This window comes from Triturus cristatus, chromosome 8 (assembly GCF_964204655.1).
Source record: "Triturus cristatus chromosome 8, aTriCri1.1, whole genome shotgun sequence".
In the NCBI taxonomy this organism is placed as follows: domain Eukaryota; kingdom Metazoa; phylum Chordata; class Amphibia; order Caudata; family Salamandridae; genus Triturus; species Triturus cristatus.
Window position 1 is genome coordinate 4,042,314 of NC_140591.1, and position 25,489 is coordinate 4,067,802.

The 25,489-nt window shown below is 50.9% G+C and overlaps 1 protein-coding gene across 2 annotated transcripts in view; it reads left to right on the forward strand.

The window, feature by feature from the left end:
- The window catches only part of MAN1A2 (mannosidase alpha class 1A member 2), a 541,780-nt gene that overhangs the window by 434,904 nt on the left and 81,387 nt on the right, over positions 1–25,489 (forward strand). For both annotated transcript variants that reach the window (XM_085620701.1, XM_085620700.1), the window contains exon 9: positions 23,920–24,035. In XM_085620701.1, the coding sequence (XP_085476827.1) occupies positions 23,920–24,035 (116 nt within the window). The remainder of the gene's footprint in view (positions 1–23,919; positions 24,036–25,489) is intronic.

Here is a 25,489-nt window from a genome sequence, read left to right on the forward strand (position 1 = left end):
ACACCTCAAACGCAAAAAAAATGGCTGAGTCAACGTAGTTCTTCTAAAAGAGTAAACTGTATTTCTTTTTTTTAATAAAAACGTAGAGTAGTTCCGGTGGCGCCGTGCGCATGTTCAAGCAACCGGCTGGCCGGTATGGCGGCCGTCTGTCGCTCCGCCTGTTTGCCTACCCCGGCTCGAGAGCTCGCGTCCGTGCGACAGCTGCGGCCCCCGCGCTCCGCGCGTCTGTGTTGTAGGGGCTGGTGCAGCTGTCTCTCCTGTGTGCCAAAACCACCAGTCCTCGCGCGCAGATACACGCACACGCGGCCTCCTCCGCTTCATGAATATTCATGCGGATTCGTACGGTACTAGCAGCCGTCTCTATAGGCACACTGCTACTGCATCATTAAACCAGATTGGTCGCACACTGCTACACCTACCAGGCGTGTTCCCCCAATGAAAATGGTCCCTGAAGGTCAGCGTCGGCGGATACACCTATGCTCGAGTGTGAATGCAAGTATGCGTGGCGTGTGCCATCCCTGGACACGTGTTTCGAGGTAGTTGCCTCTCGTCAGCAGGGAGTAGGAAAATGTGTGGGGTTGCTGTGTAAGCTGCTAAAATCGTATCAGGTCTAGTACCTCTCGTAGCGCGCAGGTGCGTAACCATGAGTCCGTCGACTCCACCGGCTCAAGGGAGCCTGAATATAAAGTTAAACCAGATTGGTCGCACACTGCTACACCTACCAGGCGTGTTCCCCCAATGAAAATGGTCCCTGAAGGTCAGCGTCGGCGGATACACCTATGCTCGAGTGTGAATGCAAGTATGCGTGGCGTGTGCCATCCCTGGACACGTGTTTCGAGGTAGTTGCCTCTCGTCAGCAGGGAGTAGGAAAATGTGTGGGGTTGCTGTGTAAGCTGCTAAAATCGTATCAGGTCTAGTACCTCTCGTAGCGCGCAGGTGCGTAACTGTTAGAGTCGGGGATCTCTGGTTGGCGCAAGGTTGCCCTTGTGTCAAGCAGGAACCCTCTCCTCCACGTCAGGGCGCAGGATAACCCCTCGCGAATGACCCTTGCTCACCCTCTAGGTGCGTGGCGTGAGCAGCCAAGGCGATTCCTCAGGCGTTGTTGGTTAAGCACTTACAATCATACACACAGTAAATACATCAATCCCCCCAGAAACGGACACCAGACTTGGATATATATAAAAATACGATTCTTTATGTAAAAATAAGGTATATATATCTCAGCAGACTTATCACAAGACCAATAACGTTTTCGCTATGCCACCAGGTTGTAAAGCGGGCAAATGTTCGTTGTTCGTAGCTTCAAATGGATACTTTGTAGTTCTCTTGCAAATGTTACTTGTGGTTCCAGTACTCACAGAGATCGACTCCTGCGAACGGGGAAATATGGCGTTGCGGGCCCCGAGCCCGATGCTGGAACTTCCTTAGTGATGTGGAGAGTCGGCACAGGTCGGTGCGACTCTCGGCTTCAGACGTGTTCTTGGGTCCTCAATCAGCAGGTGTGGGCACGTAGGCAGGCGCGGCCAGCGACCCTTTAGCACGGCGGTGCAGGAGGGTCTCCACAGCGGGGGCGGCGCGGCCTGAGATGTCCGGGGATAGCGAAGCGGGGTCGCAGGGCACGGTCAGTGCAGCTGGATGACCCGGCGTAGATCACAGTCGTCGGACGGCTTCCGGCGGGAGGGGTGATAGCGCGGTCAGCGCGCTCCAGTAGCAGGCGGTGACAGGGATGCAGGCGGCCTGGCCCGGGGACAGAGAGCGGCTCGGGACGGAGCGGGGCTCTCACGGGTTTGAGGCAGGCGAGCTTCTGAGTGTCACGGCCCTAGGAGGGGCGATGAGGGGCGCTGTCTCTTTCCAGCGGGATGCACACACGGCTCGAATTGGAGGACGAGCAAAAGCACAGAGAACCCACTGTTCCTGGGGTTCAGTTCAGGGGGCAAGCTCAGATCAAGCCCTTGGAGAATGTTCAAGCACAAAGTAGCAAAGTCTTTTCAGTAAGTCTCTTCCTCTCCTTTCTCAGCAAGGCAAGCAGCAGGCCAGCTCCTCCAGCGTCTTCTTCTCCTTCTAGTCGGGCAGAGGTTCTTTGTGGTAAACAGGATTCTGATTTCTTAGGAGCCAGGCTCCTACTTTTATACCATGATTCTTTTGTTCTTTAGCGCCAGGGGGCCTAGGCCTGGCTCAGTCCAGTTCTGGAGCACTTTGTTATGGTGACTCTGCTCTTTCCTTTCAGCAGCAGGGCAGAGACATCAGCCGCCCCACAGGGGGCGGCGCCGGCTTTGTGGTGGCAGAGCACAGGGCTATTCAAGAGTCAAGGTGTACTCCTCCCACCCATCCAGGTGTCACCTCTCTACCCACCACCTGGCAGCCAACCTGTCTCTGGGGGATCCCCCCCACCCTGCTCCTTACTGTTGCCAGGCAGAACACACACACACAGCAGAGGCGGACTGAGATGGTCAGGTCAGTAAATACTAACTTTCTAAAAGTAGCATTTACAAACCCAGGATATCAAAATAAACTTGACTACAAGAAGTATTTTATTATTCTGAGTTCAGGCATACTAAACTTGACACTTCTACCATGCTCTCTGAGTCCACTGGGGTCACAGCGTTGGCGTGATCCCGGCAGCCCATTCTGGCCTATGGAGAGCAGGTAGCCTTCAATAGTGAAGAACGAAAATGGCGGTAATTCACTACTAAGACATGCCACACACATTAGGGCATGTCCTACCTTATGCCTACAATGCACCCTGCCCTTGGGCCTACCAGAGGGGTGGCTAATATGTAGGTAAGGGAAGGTTTAGGGACTGGCAAGTGGGGGCACTTGCGCAGTCAGCGCGACGGTCCCGGACCGCGCACAGGGTCTGCGGTGGCAGACCCTAGACACACTTTACAAGGCCGCTTCCGTGGGTGGTGCAACCAGCGCTGCAAGCCCACCAGCAGCATTGGCATTCACAAGCCCTGGCACCCCTGGTGCACCTTACTGGGGACTGACAGTGAATCCAATAAACCAATCATGGACATCAATTACAGGTACACTTTACCTAGGGAGCACTTGCACTGCGGCACGGATTAGCCGTGGCGCAGTGCCCTGAGCGGACAACACCAGCAAAACAGTCGAGGCACATCATCAAAAAGTGGAAGGGAAACTCACGCCAAGGTGCCAGGTCTAACACGTGTCCCCTCCAGCTGAAATGTGGGGAGAACTACCCTTGCCCAGGGGGTTCCTCGTCACTAAGGCGGAAATACCTGGACAGACCGTCAGCGTTGGCGTGATCTGTACCAGGACGGTGTTCCACCGTAAAGTCCATACCCTGTAGGGAGATGGACCACCTCAACAGCTTCGGGTTTTCACCCCTCATTTGCATCAACCATCTGAGGGGCCTGTGGTCCGTCTGAACCCGGAAGTGAGACCCAAACAAGTAGGGTCTTAGCTTCTTCAGCGCCCAGACCACAGCAAATGCTTCTCGCTCAATTGCACTCCACCTACTTTCCCGTGGAAGTAACCTCCTACTGATGAAGGCTACGGGTTGGTCCCAGCCCTCCTCAGTCATCTGTGAGAGAACAGCCCCTACACCATGCTCTGAAGCGTCTGTCTGTACTAGGAATTCCTTGGAGAAGTCAGGGGCCAGGAGCACGGGCGCCGTGCACATGGCAGTCTTCAGGGTGTCGAAAGCTTTCTGACAGGTGTCAGTCCAAATCACGTTCCTGGGCTGCTTCTTGGAAGTCAGCTCTGTCAAGGGGGCAACGATCGTTCCATAGCCCTTGACAAACCTCCTGTAGTACCCAGTGAGCCCCAGGAAGGCCCTCACTGCGGTCTGCGTCTTGGGGGGTTCCCAAGCCAGGATGGTCTCAATTTTGGGTTGCAAGGGTGCCACCTTGCCACTCCCCACTTGGTGTCCCAAGTACACCACGGAACCCTGCCCGATCTGGCACTTGCTTGCCTTGATCGTGAGGCCTGCTCGGCGCAGAGCCATCAACACTTCCCAGAGGTGGCGCAGGTGTTCGGGCCAGGTGGCGCTGAACACTGCGATGTCATCCAGGTAGGCGGCACTGAACGCATCCAGCCCAACCAGTACCTGGTTGACCAACCTCTGAAAGGTGGCAGGGGCATTCTTCATCCCAAATGGCATGACTCGGATCTGGAAGTGCCCATCTGGTGTAGAGAATGCGGACCTCTCTTTGGCCCCATCGGTCAAGGCGATCTGCCAGTACCCAGACGTTAAATCAAACATACTGAGGAACCGGGCAGCCCCCAGCCGATCAATGAGCTCATCAGCTCTGGGGATGGGGTGCGCGTCAGTCTTCGTTACTGAATTGAGTCCTCTGTAGTCCACACAGAACCGGAGTTCAGGTGTGGCTCCCGGCGCAGCAGCTTTGGGGACCAAGACCACGGGGCTGGACCAAGGACTGCTGGAGGACTCAACCACCCCTAGCGCAAGCATTTTGGAGACCTCCTCCTTGATGCAAGCTCTGACCCTGTCAGTTACCCTGTAAGCCTTGTGCTTCACAGGTAAGCTGTCTCCTGTGTCCACATCATGGACGCACCAATCTGTGACACCAGGAACCAGGGAGAATCGGTCGGAAAACTGTCCCAGCAAGTGGCGGCAATCTTCCTGTTGTTCGGGCGTCAGGGTGGGTGAGAGGTTAACTCCATCCACTGACCCATCTTTCTCAGAGGCCACTAAGAGGTCAGGAAGAGGCTCGGTCTCCTCTTCCATTCCATCATCAGTGGCCAGCAGCATGCCCACTTCGGTCCTCTCTAAGTGGGGCTTAAGGCGGTTAACATGTAGGACCCTCAAAGGGTTCCTGGGAGTCTGCATGTCCACCAAGTAGGTGATAGGACTTTTGCGCTCCACAACCTCAAATGGACCTGTCCACTTATCCTGAAGTGCACACGGCTCCACTGGGGCCAAGACCCACACCTTTTGTCCAGGTTGAAGCTCTACCAGAGTGGCATTCCGGTCGTACCACCGCTTCATCTCCTCCTGGCTGGCTTCCAGATTTGCCTCAGCAAGTTGCCTGAAACGCCGAGTCTGGTTTCGGAAGGCCAGCATGTAACTATATACATTCTGGGGAGGTTTCCTGGGAGATTGCTCCCAGCCTTCCTTTACCAAACTCAGAGGTCCTCTTACCGGGTGACCATACAGAAGCTCAAAGGGGCTGAACCCTAGAGACTTCTGCGGCACCTCTCGGTAAGCGAAGAGCAGGCATGGCAAGAGGACGTCCCACTTACGCCTCATTGGACCGTCCAGGCCCATGATCATGCCTTTGAGGGTTCGGTTGAATCTCTCAACCAACCCATTTACTTGGGGATGGTAAGGAGTGGTGAACTTGTAAGTTACCCCACACTCCTTCCACAGGGATTTCATATATGTGGATATGAAATTGGTCCCCCTGTCGCTCACCACCTCTAGAGGGAATCCCACTCGGGAGAAAATTCCCATCAGTGCCCGTCCCACCACGGGGGCCGTCACTGTCCTCAGAGGGATGGCTTCAGGGTACCGGGTGGCATGGTCCACCAAGACCAGGATGAACCTGTTGCCCAGGGCTGTCTTGGGGTCCAGAGGCCCCACAATATCAATACCCACTTGTTGGAATGGCGTACCGACCACAGGGAAAGGTTGCAGAGGAGCCTTGTGCTTCCCTCCGCTCTTACCACTTGCCTGGCAAGTCTGACAGGTTCTGCAGTAGGAATCTGAATTCTTATGCATTTGGGGCCAGTAAAAGTGGGTGACAAGCCTGTCATAGGTCTTGTCCATCCCCAAATGTCCTGCTAAAGGCACATCGTGAGCCAGCCCCAGTAGGAAGGTTCTGAACTTCTGGGGTACCACCAGCACACGGGCTGACCCAGGTTCAGCAGCCTTAGGCTCGGAATACAGGAGGTCACTCTCCCAGTACACGTAGTGTGTTTTGGCCTGAACACCATTGGCCTGGTCTGCAGCCTGCTGCCGCATACCTACGAGAGAAGGGCATTCTTTCTGCTCCCTGCAGAATTCCTCCCTGGAGGGACCTCCTTCTTGCTGCCAATGGGTCAGCTCAGGCAGATCTCCCAGTTCGGCAATCTGTTCCCCGGTAGGCTCCAGAGCATCCCCCTCAGGGTCTACTTCCTCCTGGGCCGTGGGAACTTCGGGGGCCGGTTTCCCGCGCCTCCTGCGCCTTCTCCCTAAGGCCGGTTCCTGGACCTCTCCCTCAGGCTCCAGGACCCTCTCAACACCCCTACTGGCTGCCATGGACCGGGTGGTCACGCACGCCCAGTCGGGTAGACCCACCATCCTCAGATGCGTGGTCTTCTCCACCTTTTCCCAAGGGGAACTCTCCAGGTCGTTCCCTAGCAGACAGTCTACAGGCATGTCAGTTCTCACAGCGACTTGTAGAGTACCAGAGACCTCCCCCCACTCAAAGGGAACTTGAGCCATTGGGCAACGACTCTCTACGTTGTCAGCATTGACAACCCTACAGTAGGCATTGGGTACAACTTGCTCTTGAGACACCAGGTGTTGCCTCACCGAGGTCACGCTGACTCCTGTATCTCTAAGAGCCTCAACCTTCTTTCCATTGATGGTCACTACTTGCCCATATTTCTTAGTGTTAGAGGGCAGGTAGGTTACAGGGACCATCTCACTGTCTCCTAGCGAGACTAGGGTCATCTGCCCGGGACCCCCACCCTCCTGGACTGCTACCTCCTCCCCAAAGTTAACACTAGCTACTTGCCGGGGTGGAGCACCAGTGGGTGCGGTCTTACCAAACAGGCGACACTTAGGATCAGAGGCAATGTGACCCGGGTCACCACACCTATAACAATTGAAGGGCCCCTTTGGAACAGGTCTACCTGTCGGGGCCCCGTTCTGCTGCGGGGGTGGGGGAGGCTGAGAACCCTTCTGCTGGTTCCCTTGGGAATTACTTTGGGGGCCTTTTTGGAACCCCTTCTGTTTACCCTTGTCCCCCCCACTCTTCTGCTGGGGACCCTGCCCACCTTTGGCGGAGTCTCCCACTTGACCCTTGTGGACCCTGGTGCTGAGCCAGCGGTCCGCCTCCTCAGCAAGCTTCCTCGGGTTGGACAGCTTGCTATCTATCAGGTGCTGGCGTAGCTCAGGAAAACATTGACTGGACAAGTGCTCCCATGCAATTAAATCAAGCAGCCCTTGATAATCATTCACTTTGCTACCCTTCACCCAACCATCCAGCGCTCTGCAGAAAAAGGTCACATATTCCACATACGTACTCTCAGGGATCTTCTTGGTCTCCCTGAACCTCTGTCTATATAGCTCAGGAGTTAACCCATACCTGGTCATTAAAGCTTCCTTCATATGGGGGTATGAGGTCTGGACTTCTAAGGGCAAATCTAACAGTGTGTCCCGCCCTTCCGCAAGGAACCTTCCCCACAACCCCGCTCCCCAGTCTTTCTCAGGGACCCGGTGTGAGGACATGGCCACCTCGTAGGCTCTAAACCACTGCCCTATGTCATCTTTTCTAAAATACTCCTTTACTACATCTTTGGGGATGTACACCTTGGACTCTACCTGCGCTGGTGGAGCGCTGCCACCAGAAGGAGCGGTGTCCAAACTTTTCGCCTTCAGCTCCAACTCCTTCAATCTTATATCATGATCCATTTGGCGTTGTTGTGCCTCCAGGGCCAACTTCTGCTTTTCCATTTCCATTTGTCCGGCCAACTTTGCCATCTCCATTGCATGCGCTCTGTCGGCTGCCCTGTCTGCCAGCTCCTCTGGCGACCGGACTCTGCTGGGTTCCTCAAGGTTGTCGGGTGGAACGATGTCCCCCGCATTCCGTGGGTCTCGTGACTCCTTCCAGGCTCTCAGCGCCTTGAGGTACTGGTTCTTCTTCCTGAATCCAGCATGGGGAACTCTGAATTTTACACTGTAGCCTTTCAATTGCTCCGTTGTGTAACCTTCCAGTCTCTCCCAATCCACCTCATCTATTCCAGAAATCACGGAGAGCGCTCTTCCAGCAGAGAGTGAGCCAGGCATGGTTGCAGTAATGGCAGATGTCTCAACAAAGTTCAACAACTAAACACCTGTGGCTGCGTTATTTGGTCTGCTCTCACTATCTGGTGATTAATAATTCACTGTATGCAGATTACAAGTGCAAATCCGAAATCCCACCGCTGCCACCAATGTTAGAGTCGGGGATCTCTGGTTGGCGCAAGGTTGCCCTTGTGTCAAGCAGGAACCCTCTCCTCCACATCAGGGCGCAGGATAACCCCTCGCGAATGACCCTTGCTCACCCTCTAGGTGCGTGGCGTGAGCAGCCAAGGCGATTCCTCAGGCGTTGTTGGTTAAGCACTTACAATCATACACACAGTAAATACATCAATCCCCCCAGAAACGGACACCAGACTTGGATATATATAAAAATACGATTCTTTATGTAAAAATAAGGTATATATATCTCAGCAGACTTATCACAAGACCAATAACGTTTTCGCTATGCCACCAGGTTGTAAAGCGGGCAAATGTTCGTTGTTCGTAGCTTCAAATGGATACTTTGTAGTTCTCTTGCAAATGTTACTTGTGGTTCCAGTACTCACAGAGATCGACTCCTGCGAACGGGGAAATATGGCGTTGCGGGCCCCGAGCCCGATGCTGGAACTTCCTTAGTGATGTGGAGAGTCGGCACAGGTCGGTGCGACTCTCGGCTTCAGACGTGTTCTTGGGTCCTCAATCAGCAGGTGTGGGCACGTAGGCAGGCGCGGCCAGCGACCCTTTAGCACGGCGGTGCAGGAGGGTCTCCACAGCGGGGGCGGCGCGGCCTGAGATGTCCGGGGATAGCGAAGCGGGGTCGCAGGGCACGGTCAGTGCAGCTGGATGACCCGGCGTAGATCACAGTCGTCGGACGGCTTCCGGCGGGAGGGGTGATAGCGCGGTCAGCGCGCTCCAGTAGCAGGCGGTGACAGGGATGCAGGCGGCCTGGCCCGGGGACAGAGAGCGGCTCGGGACGGAGCGGGGCTCTCACGGGTTTGAGGCAGGCGAGCTTCTGAGTGTCACGGCCCTAGGAGGGGCGATGAGGGGCGCAGTCTCTTTCCAGCGGGATGCACACACGGCTCGAATTGGAGGACGAGCAAAAGCACAGAGAACCCACTGTTCCTGGGGTTCAGTTCAGGGGGCAAGCTCAGATCAAGCCCTTGGAGAATGTTCAAGCACAAAGTAGCAAAGTCTTTTCAGTAAGTCTCTTCCTCTCCTTTCTCAGCAAGGCAAGCAGCAGGCCAGCTCCTCCAGCGTCTTCTTCTCCTTCTAGTCGGGCAGAGGTTCTTTGTGGTAAACAGGATTCTGATTTCTTAGGAGCCATGCTCCTACTTTTATACCATGATTCTTTTGTTCTTTAGCGCCAGGGGGCCTAGGCCTGGCTCAGTCCAGTTCTGGAGCACTTTGTTATGGTGACTCTGCTCTTTCCTTTCAGCAGCAGGGCAGAGACATCAGCCGCCCCACAGGGGGCGGCGCCGGCTTTGTGGTGGCAGAGCACAGGGCTATTCAAGAGTCAAGGTGTACTCCTCCCACCCATCCAGGTGTCACCTCTCTACCCACCACCTGGCAGCCAACCTGTCTCTGAGGGATCCCCCCCACCCTGCTCCTTACTGTTGCCAGGCAGAACACACACACACAGCAGAGGCGGACTGAGATGGTCAGGTCAGTAAATACTAACTTTCTAAAAGTAGCATTTACAAACCCAGGATATTAAAATAAACTTGACTACAAGAAGTATTTTATTATTCTGAGTTCAGGCATACTAAACTTGACACTTCTACCATGCTCTCTGAGTCCACTGGGGTCACAGCGTTGGCGTGATCCCGGCAGCCCATTCTGGCCTATGGAGAGCAGGTAGCCTTCAATAGTGAAGAACGAAAATGGCGTTAATTCACTACTAAGACATGCCACACACATTAGGGCATGTCCTACCTTATGCCTACAATGCACCCTGCCCTTGGGCCTACCAGAGGGGTGGCTAATATGTAGGTAAGGGAAGGTTTAGGGACTGGCAAGTGGGGGCACTTGCGCAGTCAGCGCGACGGTCCCGGACCGCGCACAGGGTCTGCGGTGGCAGACCCTAGACACACTTTACAAGGCCGCTTCCGTGGGTGGCGCAACCAGCGCTGCAAGCCCACCAGCAGCATTGGCATTCACAAGCCCTGGCACCCCTGGTGCACCTTACTGGGGACTGACAGTGAATCCAATAAACCAATCATGGACATCAATTACAGGTACACTTTACCTAGGGAGCACTTGCACTGCGGCACGGATTAGCCGTGGCGCAGTGCCCTGAGCGGACAACACCAGCAAAACAGTCGAGGCACATCATCAAAAAGTGGAAGGGAAACTCACGCCAAGGTGCCAGGTCTAACAGTAACCATGAGTCCGTCGACTCCACCGGCTCAAGGGAGCCTGAATATAAGTTAAACCAGATTGGTCGCACACTGCTACACCTACCAGGCGTGTTCCCCCAATGAAAATGGTCCCTGAAGGTCAGCGTCGGCGGATACACCTATGCTCGAGTGTGAATGCAAGTATGCGTGGCGTGTGCCATCCCTGGACACGTGTTTCGAGGTAGTTGCCTCTCGTCAGCAGGGAGTAGGAAAATGTGTGGGGTTGCTGTGTAAGCTGCTAAAATCGTATCAGGTCTAGTACCTCTCGTAGCGCGCAGGTGCGTAACCATGAGTCCGTCGACTCCACCGGCTCAAGGGAGCCTGAATATAAAGTTAAACCAGATTGGTCGCACACTGCTACACCTACCAGGCGTGTTCCCCCAATGAAAATGGTCCCTGATGGCTAACGCAACACATACTGTTCTATTTACATTCCGTGGCATAGGCGTACCCGCCGTCGCCACTACATCTCCCACAGTCCTCTGGGGCAACTTGCTGGTGTGACGAGCGGTGTGCGACCTACTTTTCCTCAATGCTACTGCATCATTATTACAGTGTAACACGCAATAAGGCCACTAGGTGTCACTGTTGCTGCCAGTATTGTTTGCCTTCGCGTCATTCCTGTGGCTTTTTGAAACTTCGATCTTTTGATTAGGAAAGCACAAACTTCTAATCAAGTCGGCAATATTTTCGTAAATGTAAATAATTCCGTATCGCCACCCAATGTCATGTGCATTATGCACTGGATGCTCATTAGAAATTTAACACCAGAACAATAAACAGTTTAATTAAGGCAGTAATGTAGAAAGTCCGGTACATTTAACTGTTACAGTTCTCCGTTCTATTCAAATCTGTATAAACAAGGCAGCACTCGTAGAGTGAAAAACAAGTAAAGAGGGCACCGGAAGACACCACCGCCTTTCTCCGAGGCAGAGCAGAAATGCCTCGGAGAAAGGCAGCGTCGTTTTCGGATTCGGGGGCGTGTTTTGCTGTTGTCTCCTCCTTGAGACTTCTTGCAAAAAACACGCCCCCCGATCCGAAAAGGACGGGGCCTAATCTGAATGACTGACCTCTTCTCCAATGGCTGGCCAGCATTCAAGAGGCCAGCCAATGGAGAACAGGGGAGAAGAGGGGCGGGTTCAAGCCCCTCTTCTCCAAGTCATAAAATCTCGGAGCGAGACTGCGCAAGCGCAGCCGAGACCTAAAAAGGAACACTAATCCTCAGACCTTCAGATCACAAAGTTACACAACTGTAGTCACACCGTAATTGGCAATGTCTGGACATAGGATGGCATTTTCATTATGGAGTGTGAAGCAAACTCACAATGAGCCACAAAACACAACCGAACCTGAAACTCAAAGGAGAGCAGTTGGGACTCAATTTGATAAGATAAAGTGAAAAAGGCACACAAATATACGTCATTAACAAAACAAGCTGATGTTTTTTAGCCACGTTGCACAGCATCCCCGATACTCGACACCTAATCACTTTTGTACTTATTCCTCTACTACTTTTCTGGCAAGATTGGGGGCATTTACATCAATATAAAAGCTGCTAATAAGCTAGTGCTTAAAAATAGGAAAAAAAGTCTGGATATATAACCTGCGTAAGGAGAGAAGCGACCAGCCACGTGGTATTGTAAGCAAAACGCGATATGGTGTAAAATGCATAGTCTTTGAAGCAAGAAGCAGTTGTGCCACGTTCTCAGGTCTACTAGTTTAACAAACCACTTGAAACTAGGCAAATCACTCTGCCTGTTTATCTAACATATGCACTTAGAGTAGGGCATAATTGAAGATATGGGGAATCATACTTACGTGATCGGGCCACAAAAAAGTTCACATTCAGGGCTATTTTTTAAGGTGATTGAATTTGTCACTCAGCCCCTAAGCATGCTCCGGAGAGTGCATTGTGCACAATCATACATAACCTGTGCTGCAGCTCCTCGCGCCTACCCTTAAACAGATACCTCTTTTACAGTTCATAAAGCATTGAAAGAGGGAGAACTGCTCGTCCTTTGAGAAATGAAAATGGTTGAGAAAATATAATGGTGAGAATAGGCACTGAAGCGAAGAGTTGGCGTTACGGCCAGAGCTGTCGCCTATGGAGCTGGAGAACCAGTTTCGAGTCTCAGCGTCGGTTAAACATCTTGTGACGTTGGGCAAATCGCTTGGTTTAAGAACGAACGTGAACTTAATCAATTGTCTGGATAACGTACCACGCGCACAACGACGGCGGGACCCCTAACTTACCTAAAATTCGAATTTCTCGCCCATCAGTTTCAAATCTAGTATTCACATAACTCCCACCCATCCGAGAACCAACGGGAGAAAATACCGAGCCCATCCTGTGCCAAAAAAAAGTGCGCCGTCCGTAGCGAAAGGGGCTGAGATGGTCGGTTAAAAAAAAAAAACACTGCTAACGGAGGCCGGTTCTTCGGGTCAGCAAAATTAAACACCCATCATCAGAGCACGCCCAAGTTATTAATCGGCTTTACAGACCAAAGAGTGCAATCAAACCCTCACCATTGCGAGACCCAGACGAAGTGGCAGTCAGAGCACGTTTTGGAACGGAAACCCGCCTTCCCATGCTCGCACTGAGACAAAGAAGAAAGACTAGCACACTAAATTAAGAAGCAGCTAACCCCATTAAGTGAAACTAGGCAAATCACTTTGCCTGTTTATCTAACATATGCACTTAGAGTAGGGCATAATTGAAGATATGGGGAATCATACTTACGTGATCGGGCCACAAAAAAGTTCACATTCAGGGCTATTTTTTAAGGTGATTGAATTTGTCACTCAGCCCCTAAGCATGCTCCGGAGAGTGCATTGTGCACAATCATACATAACCTGTGCTGCAGCTCCTCGCGCCTACCCTTAAACAGATACCTCTTTTACAGTTCATAAAGCATTGAAAGAGGGAGAACTGCTCGTCCTTTGAGAAATGAAAATGGTTGAGAAAATATAATGGTGAGAATAGGCACTGAAGCGAAGAGTTGGCGTTACGGCCAGAGCTGTCGCCTATGGAGCTGGAGAACCAGTTTCGAGTCTCAGCGTCGGTTAAACATCTTGTGACGTTGGGCAAATCGCTTGGTTTAAGAACGAACGTGAACTTAATCAATTGTCTGGATAACGTACCACGCGCACAACGACGGCGGGACCCCTAACTTACCTAAAATTCGAATTTCTCGCCCATCAGTTTCAAATCTAGTATTCACATAACTCCCACCCGTCCGAGAACCAACGGGAGAAAATACCGAGCCCATCCTGTGCCAAAAAAAAGTGCGCCGTCCGTAGCGAAAGGGGCCGAGATGGTCGTTTAAAAAAAAAAAACACTGCTAACGGAGGCCGGTTCTTCGGGTCAGCAAAATTAAACACCCATCATCAGAGCACGCCCAAGTTATTAATCGGCTTTACAGACCAAAGAGTGCAATCAAACCCTCACCATTGCGAGACCCAGACGAAGTGGCAGTCAGAGCACGTTTTGGAACGGAAACCCGCCTTCCCATGCTCGCACTGAGACAAAGAAGAAAGACTAGCACACTAAATTAAGAAGCAGCTAACCCCATTAAGTGAAACTAGGCAAATCACTTTGCCTGTTTATCTAACATATGCACTTAGAGTAGGGCATAATTGAAGATATGGGGAATCATACTTACGTGATCGGGCCACAAAAAAGTTCACATTCAGGGCTATTTTTTAAGGTGATTGAATTTGTCACTCAGCCCCTAAGCATGCTCCGGAGAGTGCATTGTGCACAATCATACATAACCTGTGCTGCAGCTCCTCGCGCCTACCCTTAAACAGATACCTCTTTTACAGTTCATAAAGCATTGAAAGAGGGAGAACTGCTCGTCCTTTGAGAAATGAAAATGGTTGAGAAAATATAATGGTGAGAATAGGCACTGAAGCGAAGAGTTGGCGTTACGGCCAGAGCTGTCGCCTATGGAGCTGGAGAACCAGTTTCGAGTCTCAGCGTCGGTTAAACATCTTGTGACGTTGGGCAAATCGCTTGGTTTAAGAACGAACGTGAACTTAATCAATTGTCTGGATAACGTACCACGCGCACAACGACGGCGGGACCCCTAACTTACCTAAAATTCGAATTTCTCGCCCATCAGTTTCAAATCTAGTATTCACATAACTCCCACCCGTCCGAGAACCAACGGGAGAAAATACCGAGCCCATCCTGTGCCAAAAAAAAGTGCGCCGTCCGTAGCGAAAGGGGCCGAGATGGTCGGTTAAAAAAAAAACCACTGCTAACGGAGGCCGGTTCTTCGGGTCAGCAAAATTAAACACCCATCATCAGAGCACGCCCAAGTTATTAATCGGCTTTACAGACCAAAGAGTGCAATCAAACCCTCACCATTGCGAGACCCAGACGAAGTGGCAGTCAGAGCACGTTTTGGAACGGAAACCCGCCTTCCCATGCTCGCACTGAGACAAAGAAGAAAGACTAGCACACTAAATTAAGAAGCAGCTAACCCCATTAAGTGAAACTAGGCAAATCACTTTGCCTGTTTATCTAACATATGCACTTAGAGTAGGGCATAATTGAAGATATGGGGAATCATACTTACGTGATCGGGCCACAAAAAAGTTCACATTCAGGGCTATTTTTTAAGGTGATTGAATTTGTCACTCAGCCCCTAAGCATGCTCCGGAGAGTGCATTGTGCACAATCATACATAACCTGTGCTGCAGCTCCTCGCGCCTACCCTTAAACAGATACCTCTTTTACAGTTCATAAAGCATTGAAAGAGGGAGAACTGCTCGTCCTTTGAGAAATGAAAATGGTTGAGAAAATATAATGGTGAGAATAGGCACTGAAGCGAAGAGTTGGCGTTACGGCCAGAGCTGTCGCCTATGGAGCTGGAGAACCAGTTTCGAGTCTCAGCGTCGGTTAAACATCTTGTGACGTTGGGCAAATCGCTTGGTTTAAGAACGAACGTGAACTTAATCAATTGTCTGGATAACGTACCACGCGCACAACGACGGCGGGACCCCTAACTTACCTAAAATTCGAATTTCTCGCCCATCAGTTTCAAATCTAGTATTCACATAACTCCCACCCGTCCGAGAACCAACGGGAGAAAATACCGAGCCCATCCTGTGCCAAAAAAAAGTGCGCCGTCCGTAGCGAAAGGGGCCGAGATGGTCGGTTAAAAAAAAAAACCACTGCTAACGGAGGCCGGTTCTTCGGGTCAGCAAAATTAAACACCCATCATCAGAGCACGCCCAAGTTATTAATCGGCTTTACAGACCAAAGAGTGCAATCAAACCCTCACCATTGCGAGACCCAGACGAAGTGGCAGTCAGAGCACGTTTTGGAACGGAAACCCGCCTTCCCATGCTCGCACTGAGACAAAGAAGAAAGACTAGCACACTAAATTAAGAAGCAGCTAACCCCATTAAGATGAACAAGCACGCACCTAATGAGAAGATCGCGACCTGGCAATTAACAAATGCGTCCGGACGCCGGGACACCACCGCCTTTCTCCGAGGCACAGCAGAAAATGCCTCGGAGAAAGGGAGTGTCCTTTTCGGATTGGGGGGCGTGTTTTGCTGTTGTCTCCTCCCTGAGACTTCTCGCAAAAAACACGCCCCCCCGATCCGAAAAGGACGGGGCTTCAACGGAGTGACTGGACCTCTTCTCCAGTGGCTGGCCAGCATTTAAGAGGCCAGCCAATGGAGAACAGGAGAGAAGAGGGGCGGGTGCAAGCCCCTCTTCTCAAAGTCACTCAAACTCATTAAATCTCGGAGCGAGACTGCGCAAGCGCAGCCTTTCGCAGCCGAGACCTAAAAAGCAGCCACTATGGCTTTGTTGTATATAATATTAAAAATGCTTCAGCTCTGAAATGATGAGACTGTGCAAGAACTATAACCTCTCCTTTTTAACTTTGTACGTTTGTTTTGTACATTTCTTGTACTTTTCTTCCTTCTAACCCCAACAGAATGCCCTGCCCTAGACCGTGGCAGGAGGAGGCCCCCACATGCTGTAACAGCCCAAACTGGCCCACCGTCATTCTGTCTGACAGTCGTCAGCCGCAGACAGAATGACAATGGGCGGGGGGAGGGAGGGGGGGGGGCTGCTCTTGTTCTCAGAGGAGGAGTGCGAGGCGCCCCATCAGGGGGCTGAGGCTTCTCTCAGGGGAGCAGCGCTGCTCCCTGTAATGGCCATAATTACAGACAAAAGGAGTCGGTAAAAGGGATCCTCACGGGCTACGGACGAGAGGTCCAAATTACCGGCCGCCCGTGAAATTTACGGGCAGCCCGTGAAATTTACGGGCAGTTGGTGACCCTACTGAGAGGCCTTGGGAAGGGATGGGACCGTGAGCCTCAGGGACAGCACGACCCTCGGGGAGAGATCTCAGCTGAGAGAGGGAGAGGGGGTTACTGGAGATGAGAGGCCTTGGAAGGGATGGGACCCTGATCCTCAGGGACAGCTGGACCCTCGGGGAGAGATCTCAGCTGAGAGAGGGAGAGGGGGTAACTGGAGATGAGAGGCCTTGGAAGGGATGGGACTGTGAGCCTCAGGGACAGCTGGACCCTCGGGGAGAGATCTCAGCTGAGAGAGGGGGAGGGGGTTACTGGAGATGAGAGGCCTTGGAAGGGGTGGGGCTGTGAGCCTCAGGGACAGCTGGACCCGCGGGAAGAGATCTCAGCTGAGAGATGGGAAGGGGGTTACTGGAGATGAGAGGCCTTGGAAGGGATGGGACTGTGAGCCTCAGGGACAGCTGGACCCTCGGGGAGAGATCTCAGCTGAGAGAGGGGGAAGGGGTTACGGGAGATGAGAGGCCTTGGAAGGGATGGGACTGTGAGCCCCAGGGACAGCTGGACCCGCGGGAAGAGATCTCAGCTGAGAGAGGGGGAGGGGGTTACTGGAGATGAGAGGCCTTGGAAGGGATGGGACTGTGAGCCTCAGGGGCAGGCATAGAGAGGAGCTCCAGGACAGCTGGACCCTCGGGGAGATGTCTCAGGTGAGAGTTTGGGAGGGGTAGGGCGGGGGTTGCTGGAGCTGAGAGGCCTAGAGTGAGGTTCAGCATCAGGTGGAAATTAATATTCTCAAAAGAAATACAAATTATTCAGAAATTCTACTGACCACTAACGAGAAAGACGGCTTCTATGGGAGAGACCCCTCACCGACTACTGGGGTCACATCTCTGGGGGTACCCCCTTCCCTCCCCCATCTCTCTCCATGCTCAGATTGAGCCAATTTCATCTAAATCTTTCCTTTATTTATAGCTTCTTTTAATATTCCCCTTTCCACCCCTTGAGCAGCAGCCGGAGGTCCATCCACCTGCAGTCTCGCGAGACTTGACTATTGGAATATTCTCTGCCTGCTTTTAGCTGAAGGTTTCTTGAAAAGCTGGAGAGAGTCCACAACCAGCGCTGTTCACTGCACGGCGGGGAGGCTTCAGAGTTGGGGGGCGTGCATCGGCTCCTCTTGGACCCGCAGATTTGGAACGATATGATCTCCCATATTACAAATATGCATTCTTCCTTGAACTTTAGATGGCTCTAAAAACTCATCTTTTCTGAGACTTGTCATCTCTCCCTATTTCAGTTTCTTAGCGCCAAGATGCCTTGTTGGTGTACGTGGCTAGATCAGTGTTCCTAATAATAATAATATGAAAGTGCCCTGCAGCCCTAGGAACAGGCACAGAGGCACACACGCTGGAGGGAGGGGGTCTCAAATGAGACCAAAGATGAGAGGGTCTCACGTGAGAGTAAAGCTGAACGAAAGGCTCTCACGTGAGAGTAAAGATGGACATGGTGGTCTCACGTGAGAGTAAAGCTGGACCAGAGGGTCTCACGTGAGAGTAAAGATGGACAAGGGGGTCTCGTGTGAGAGTAAAGCTGAACCAGAGGGTCTCATGTGAGAGTAAAGCTGAACCCAGAGGGTCTCATGTGAAAGTAAAGCTGAACGAGAGGGTCTCATGTGAGAGTAAAGCTGAACCAGAGGGTCTCACGTGAGAGTAAAGCTGAACCAGAGGGTCTCATGTGAAAGTAAAGCTGAACCAGAGGGTCTCATGTGAGAGTAGAGCTGAACCAGAGGGTCTCATGTGAGAGTAAAGCTGAACCAGAGGGTCTCATGTGAGAGTAAAGCTGATCCAGAGGGTCTCACGTGAGAGTAAAGCTGAACCAGAGGGTCTCACGTGAGAGTACAGCTGAACCAGAGGGTCTCACGTGAGAGTAAAGCTGAACTAGAGGGTCTCACGTGAGAGTAAAGCTGAATGAGAGTGTCTCATGTGAGAGTAAAGCTGAACCAGAGGGTCTCACGTGAGAGTAAAGATGGACAAGGGGGTCTCGTGAGAGTAAAGCTGAACGAGAGGGTCTCACGTGAGAGTAAAGCTGAACGAGAGGGTCTCACGTGAGAGTAAAGATGGACATGGTGTCTCACGTGAGAGCAAAGCTGAACGAGAGGGTCTCATGTGAGAGTAAAGCTGAACCAGAGGGTCTCACGTGAGAGTAAAGATGGACAAGGGGGTCTCATGTGAGAGTAAAGCTGAACGAGAGGGTCTCATGTGAGAGTAAAGCTGAACCAGAGGGTCTCACGTGAGAGTAAAGATGGACAAGGGGGTCTCATGTGAGAGTAAAGCTGAATGAGAGGGTCTCACGTGAGAGTAGAGCTGGACGAGAGGCTCCCACGTGAGAGTAAAGCGGAACCAGAGGGTCTCACGTGAGAGTAAAGCTGAACGAAAGGGTCTCACGTGAGAGTAAAGATGGACATGGTGTCTCACGTGAGAGCAAATCTGAACGAGAGGTTCTCATGTGAGAGTAAAGCTGAACCAGAGGGTCTCACGTGAGAGTAAAGATGGACAAGGGGGTCTCATGTGAGAGTAAAGCTGAACGAGAGGGTCTCATGTGAGAGTAAAGCTGAACCAGAGGGTCTCACGTGAGAGTAAAGATGGACAAGGGGGTCTCATGTGAGAGTAAAGCTGAATGAGAGGGTCTCACGTGAGAGTAGAGCTGGACGAGAGGCTCCCACGTGAGAGTAAAGCGGAACCAGAGGGTCTCACGTGAGAGTAAAGCTGAACCAGAGGGTCTCACGTGAAAGTAAAGCTGAACCGGAGGGTCTGACGTGAGAGTAAAGATGAGAGGGACTCACATGAGAGTAAAGATGGACAAGGGGGTCTCATGTGAGAGTAAAGCTGGACGAGAGGGTCTCACGTGAGAGTAAAGCTGAACCAGAGGGTCTCACGTGAGAGTAAAGATGGACAAGGGGGTCTCGTGAGAGAAAGCTGAGCGAGAGGGTCTCACGTGAGAGTAAAGCTGAACGAGAGGCTCTCACGTGAGTGTAAAGCTGAACAAGAGGCTCTCACGTGAGAGTAAAGATGGGCAAGGGGGTCTCACTTGAGAGTAAAGCTGAACCAGAGAGTCTCACGTGAGAGTTAAGCTGAACCAAAGGGTCTCTCGTGAGAGTAAAGCTGGAGGAGGGGGTCTCACGTGTGAGTAAAGCTAAGAGAGATAGACTCAAATAGGAATATAGCTGGAGGAGACGGTCTCACATGAGAGTAAAACTGAAGGATGAAGGAAGTGTCACGCTACGGCTACCCGGGTCACCAAGACCACCTCTCAGCCATCCGTACCAAATGAAGAGTCCTTCAGACAGTGGAGAATAGAAACCAATAACTGTTTATTCATATACACTCAGAGTGGAGCCCCATCACTGGGAGCGCTACAGAGGGAACTAAAAGCAGCAAGCATAGAGATTCATTATGTATGTGGGCCTAATCTAACAAACCCTCCTGTTAGCATGAGCTACGAACATTTTCTAATAAGCAGAAAGAAATAGGACCAATACATTTGTGAAAGAATATTAAAACAAAAACAATATATAAAAAATCAATGAAGCATACAAAGGAGGATGTAATATGACAGAATTATGGGCATCCGTCACAGTCATCATTAGAGAGGGGCACAGCAAGCAGAGGGGGATCCTCAAATATTCCTTCATCAATATGCATTAGATCATTAATGTCATTCTGCAACATCATGGCGGCGTTGGTAACAAGGGCTGATAGTTCCTGTTTAGGCGTGAAAAGAGAAACACAATACGAACAACAAAGGGGAAGACACTGAATAAGGATGCATCGTAATACCAACACCACTACGAGATAAATCAGCTGTTGGAGAACCCAACCCCAATTACCAACAAGGGACCAACTCCAGTTTCCGCTTTCCATGCCCCGGACATGTTCGATGATGTCCAGAATGTGTGGTGTGATGTTTGTTTCCAAGTTTTCTATCCCCATAACACACTGATCCCCAATTAAAGCGCAAACACCACCGGACTTGGCCAATATAAATTCTACAGCATATCTAGGCTGTTCAGAATACTCTTACTTTTGGCAGTCTCCTTGGCTACCTAATCCGCAAATGCATTTCCTCTACCCACGTCATCAGTAACCTTTTTATGAGCGCTGCATTTAATTATTGCCAATTTCTTAGGAAGTGTTAGCGCAGATAACAATCGCAATATGAGGAGTCCATTTTGTATTCTAGTGCCATGAGAGGTAAGGAACCCTCTCTCCGCCCACAATCAGCCAAAATTATGGGCAAACCCAAATGTGTACTGGCTACCTGTGTAAACATTAACAACCAATCCTTCACTCAATTCACTAGCTCGTAGAAGGGCAGCAAGCTCAGCGGCTTGAGCCGACTGATATGGGACCTGGGATGTCTCTACCACCGTACGCAACGTAGTGATAGCATAATCTGCAGTGGTGGTGCTGTCTGGTAATTTGAAACAAGAGCCATCAACATATAGTTTCTTTGGGTTCAGATAAGGGAACATCACTCAGGTCTACCCGTCCTTTCGTCTCTTCTTCAGTTTGGAAAATACAGTCATGTTTGTCAACTGCATCATACTCAGAAGGGAGGGGTAGTAACGCGGCTGGGTTCAGAGTAGACAAACAAAATAAATCCTCAGGTCTAAAGTGCCAAACTAAACAATAAAAGAGAAACCAAAGATTATCTCCAGGTACTTATTGGGGAGTCCCTTAATTAGGACGAAATCCAATCACCCACCGAGGTGGCATGCTTCATCATCTGGGATTCTCCTCTTGACGGGGACACCTAGTCCCGCCAAGGGCTCCAACCCCTTCACTGTGAAGAAGGAGCGCAGGGATGTTTTATTCCTACTCTGTAAAGGATATACTGAATCCTGCAAATTAGAAGACACAGAACTAGTTGGGTAAAGGGTGCAGTGCAAACAAACTAATTTGAAATGTGATTATAGTGATGCTAAAACTAGCTACCAAGAGCGAAAGAAACTTTATTGACTCGTTCCTAGTGCCAGGATTAAAAACAGTGCACCTGCAGTGTGAAATAATAACTTCATGTGACAGACGAAACCAGGTCTACATGCTACAGCCTCATAGACCCAAAAAGGTGTTGCAGCTTTTGTCAGGACCTTAAAAAAAGTGCAACTGTGGAAAAAGAAGTACTAAGTGATAAGAAATGAAAGGTAAATACAGCACCAGTAATCCCACTCCTGGTGTAGTTGATTTACTGGTCGTACCTGTAGAAAACATAACAATAGGAGAAATAAAAAATGCATGTGGCTCTTAAACAGGTTAGTAAGAACATTCTTAGGACCGTGTGTGTCCTCATCACTGGCCTCCTGTATTAAACAGTGAGTAAAGTAAAAAAGTTGCTTACCCGTTTCTTACGGATAAGAAGCCTCACCTCAACCTGGCAACGGCTCAGGGGAGAGGCACCGCTCTGAAAAAAGGATGTTGAACGTGTCAACACATTGCGAAAATTATTTCTCAAGAAACTGCATTAATCGAGGTGTGTCGAAATAATTTTCGCAATACTTTGACACGTTCAACATACTTTTTTCAGAGTAAAGCTGAATGAAAGGGTCTCACGTGAGAGTAAAGCTGGAAGAGAGGGTCTCACAGAGTAAAGCTGAAGAAGAGGGTCTCGTGAGAGTAAAGCTGGAAGGGAGGGTCTCACATGAGAGTAAAACAGGAAGAGGGGGTCTCACATGAGAGTAAAACTGGAAGGGGGGTCTCACAAGAGAGTAAAACTGGAAGAGGGGGTCTCACGTGAGAGTAAAACTGGAAGAGGGGGTCTCACAGAGTAAATCTGAAGAAGAGGGTCTCGTGTGACAGTAAATCTGGACGAGAGTTTCTCACATGAGAGTAAAACTGGAAGAGAGGGTCTCATGCAAGCATAAATTTGGAGGAGACGGTTTCACGTGAGAATAAAACTGACAAATGAGTCTCACGTGAGAGTAAAACTGACAAGAGGGTCTCATGTGAGAGTAAAGTTGGAGGAGACTGTCTCACGTCAGAGTAAATCCGGGCAAGAGGGTCTCACGTGAGAGTAGAGCTGAACAAGAGGGTCTCATGTGAGAGTAAAGCCACAGGAGAAGGTCTCAGGTACCGCTAAAGCTGGAGGAGCAGCTCTCAAGTCACAATAAAGCTGTAGGAGTGATTCTCAGGTCACAGTAAAGCTGGAGGAGCAGCTCTCAGGTCAGAGTAAAGGTGGAGGAGTGATTCTCAGCTCACAGTAAAGTTGGAGGAGCAGCTCTCAGGTCAGAATAAAGCTGGAGGAGCAGCTCTCATGTCAGAATAAAGCTGGAGGAGCAGCTCTCAGGTCAGAATAAAGCTGGAGGAGTGATTCTCAGGTCAGAGTAAAGTTGGAGGAGCAGCTCTCAGGTCAGAATAAAGCTGGAGGAGGAGCTCTCGGGTCAGAATAAAGCTAGAGGAGTGATTCTCAGGTCAGAGTAAAGTTGGAGGAGCAGCTCTCAGGTCAGAATAAAGCTGTAGGAGTGATTCTCAGGTCAGAGTAAAGCTGGAGGAGCAGCTCTCATGTCAGAATAAAGCTGGAGGAGGAGCTCTCAGGTCAGAATAAAGCTGGAGGAGTGATTCTCAGGTCAGAGTAAAGTTGGAGGAGCAGCTCTCAGGTCAGAATAAAGCTGGAGGAGCAGCTCTCAGGTCAGAATAAAGCTGTAGGAATGATTCTCAGGTCAGAGTAAAGCTGGAGGAGCAGCTCTCATGTCAGAATAAAGGTGGAGGAGCGGCTCTCAGGTCAGAATAAAGCTGGAGGAGTGATTCTCAGGTCACAGTAAAGCTGGAGGAGCAGCTCTCAGGTCAGAATAAAGCTGGAGGAGTTATTCTCAGGTCACAGTAAAGCTGGAGGAGCAGCTCTCAGGTCAGAATAAAGCTGGAGGAGGGATTCTCAGGTCACAGTAAAGCTAGAGGAGCGGCTCTCAGGTCAGAGTAAAGCAGGGGAGTGGCTGCAGTGTTAACTCCTGCATCTGATCAGGGAGTGTGGAGGCGGGCAGCCTGACATCTCAGGCTGGGCATCTTGAACTGCCTTCTTGCTCTGCCAGCACAGGGGACTTCTGAAGCGGGCGGGCGGGCATGTGAGATCTTCTCTTCTCATTAATAAATAGGGTCAGTTCCTCCTTTCTCTCGAGTCCGCCATCTTTAGTTTTCACTTCTGCAGCTTCAGTTTGGACTTTGCCAAGGGCTGTAATGACCTGCGTTGTGAAGACTCAATGTCGCTTCCTGCTTCCTGTTGCAGATCACACCTCGGTGGGGGGCCTGGGGGACAGCTTCTACGAGTACCTGCTTAAGGCCTGGCTGATGTCGGAGAAGACGGACACGGAAGCACGGAAGATGTACGATGACGCCATTGAGGTGAGAGCCCCCGAGCCTGGCACGCCCAGCCCAAAGATCATTATTAGATAACATCGATAACCATCTATTACATGGCATCAATATATCATTAATAAATAGCATATCGATGCTTTTTAACAGTGACACATATCGATGTTTTAATGACATGAATCGATGCTATTGAACAGTGACAAGCAGGGATGCTAATAAATATTGACATGAAGCGATGCTAATCAATGCAAAGCAGGCGGTAAGACAAGGGCACTCTCAGCGGGACTGAGGGTTTTGTTGGGTTTGACAGGCGGTAAGACAAGGGCACTCTCAGCAGGACTGAGGGTTTTGTTGGGTTTGACAGGCAGTAAGACAAGGGCACTCTCAGCGGGACTGAGGGTTTTGTTGGCTTTGATGAGCAGTAAGACAAGGGCACTCTCAGGAGGACTGAGCGTTTTGTTGGGTTTGACAGGCAGTAAGACAAGGGCACTCTCAGCGGGACTGAGGGTTTTGTTGGGTTTCACAGGCAGTAAGACAAGGGCACTCTCAGCCAGACTGAGGGTTTTGTTGGGTTTGACAGGCGGTAAGACAAGGGCACTCTCAGCGGGACTGAGGGTTTTGTTGGGTTTGACAGGCAGTAAGACAAGGGTGCTCTCAGGAGGGCTGAGGGTTTTGTTGGCTTTGACAGGCAGTAAGACAAGGGCACTCTCAGCAGGACTGAGGGTTTTGTTGGCTTTGATGAGCAGTAAGACAAGGGCACTCTCAGCGGGACTGAGGGTTTGGTTGGGTTTGACAGGCAGTAAGACAAGGGCACTCTCAGGAGGTCTGAGGGTTTTGTTCGGTTTCACAGGCAGTAAGACAAGGGCACTCTCAGTGGGACTGAGGGTTTTGTTGGGTTTGACAGGCAGTAAGACAAGGGCACTCTCAGCAGGACTGGGGGTTTTGTTGGGTTTGACAGGCAGTAAGACAAGGGCACTCTCAGCAGGACTGAGGGTTTTGTTGGGTTTGACAGGCAGTAAGACAAGGGCACTCTCAGCAGGACTGAGGGTTTTGTTGGGTTTGACAGGCAGTAAGACAAGGGCACTCTCAGCAGGACTGAGGGTCTTGTTGGCTTTGATGAGCAGTAAGACAAGGGCACTCTCAGCAGGACTGAGTGTTTTGTTGGGTTTGACAGGCAGTAAGACAAGGGCACTCTCAGCAGGACTGAGGGTTTTGTTGGCTTTGATGAGCAGTAAGACAAGGGCACTCTCAGCAGGACTGAGGGTTTTGTTGGGTTTGACAGGCAGTAACACAAGGGCACTCTCAGCAGGACTGAGGGTTTTGTTGGGTTTGACAGGCAGTAAGACAAGGCCACTCTCAGCAGGACTGAGGGATTTGTTGGCTTTGATGAGCAGTAAGACAAGGGCACTCTCAGCAGGACTGAGGGTTTTGTTGGCTTTGATGAGCAGTAAGACAAGGGCACTCTCAGCGGGACTGAGGGTTTT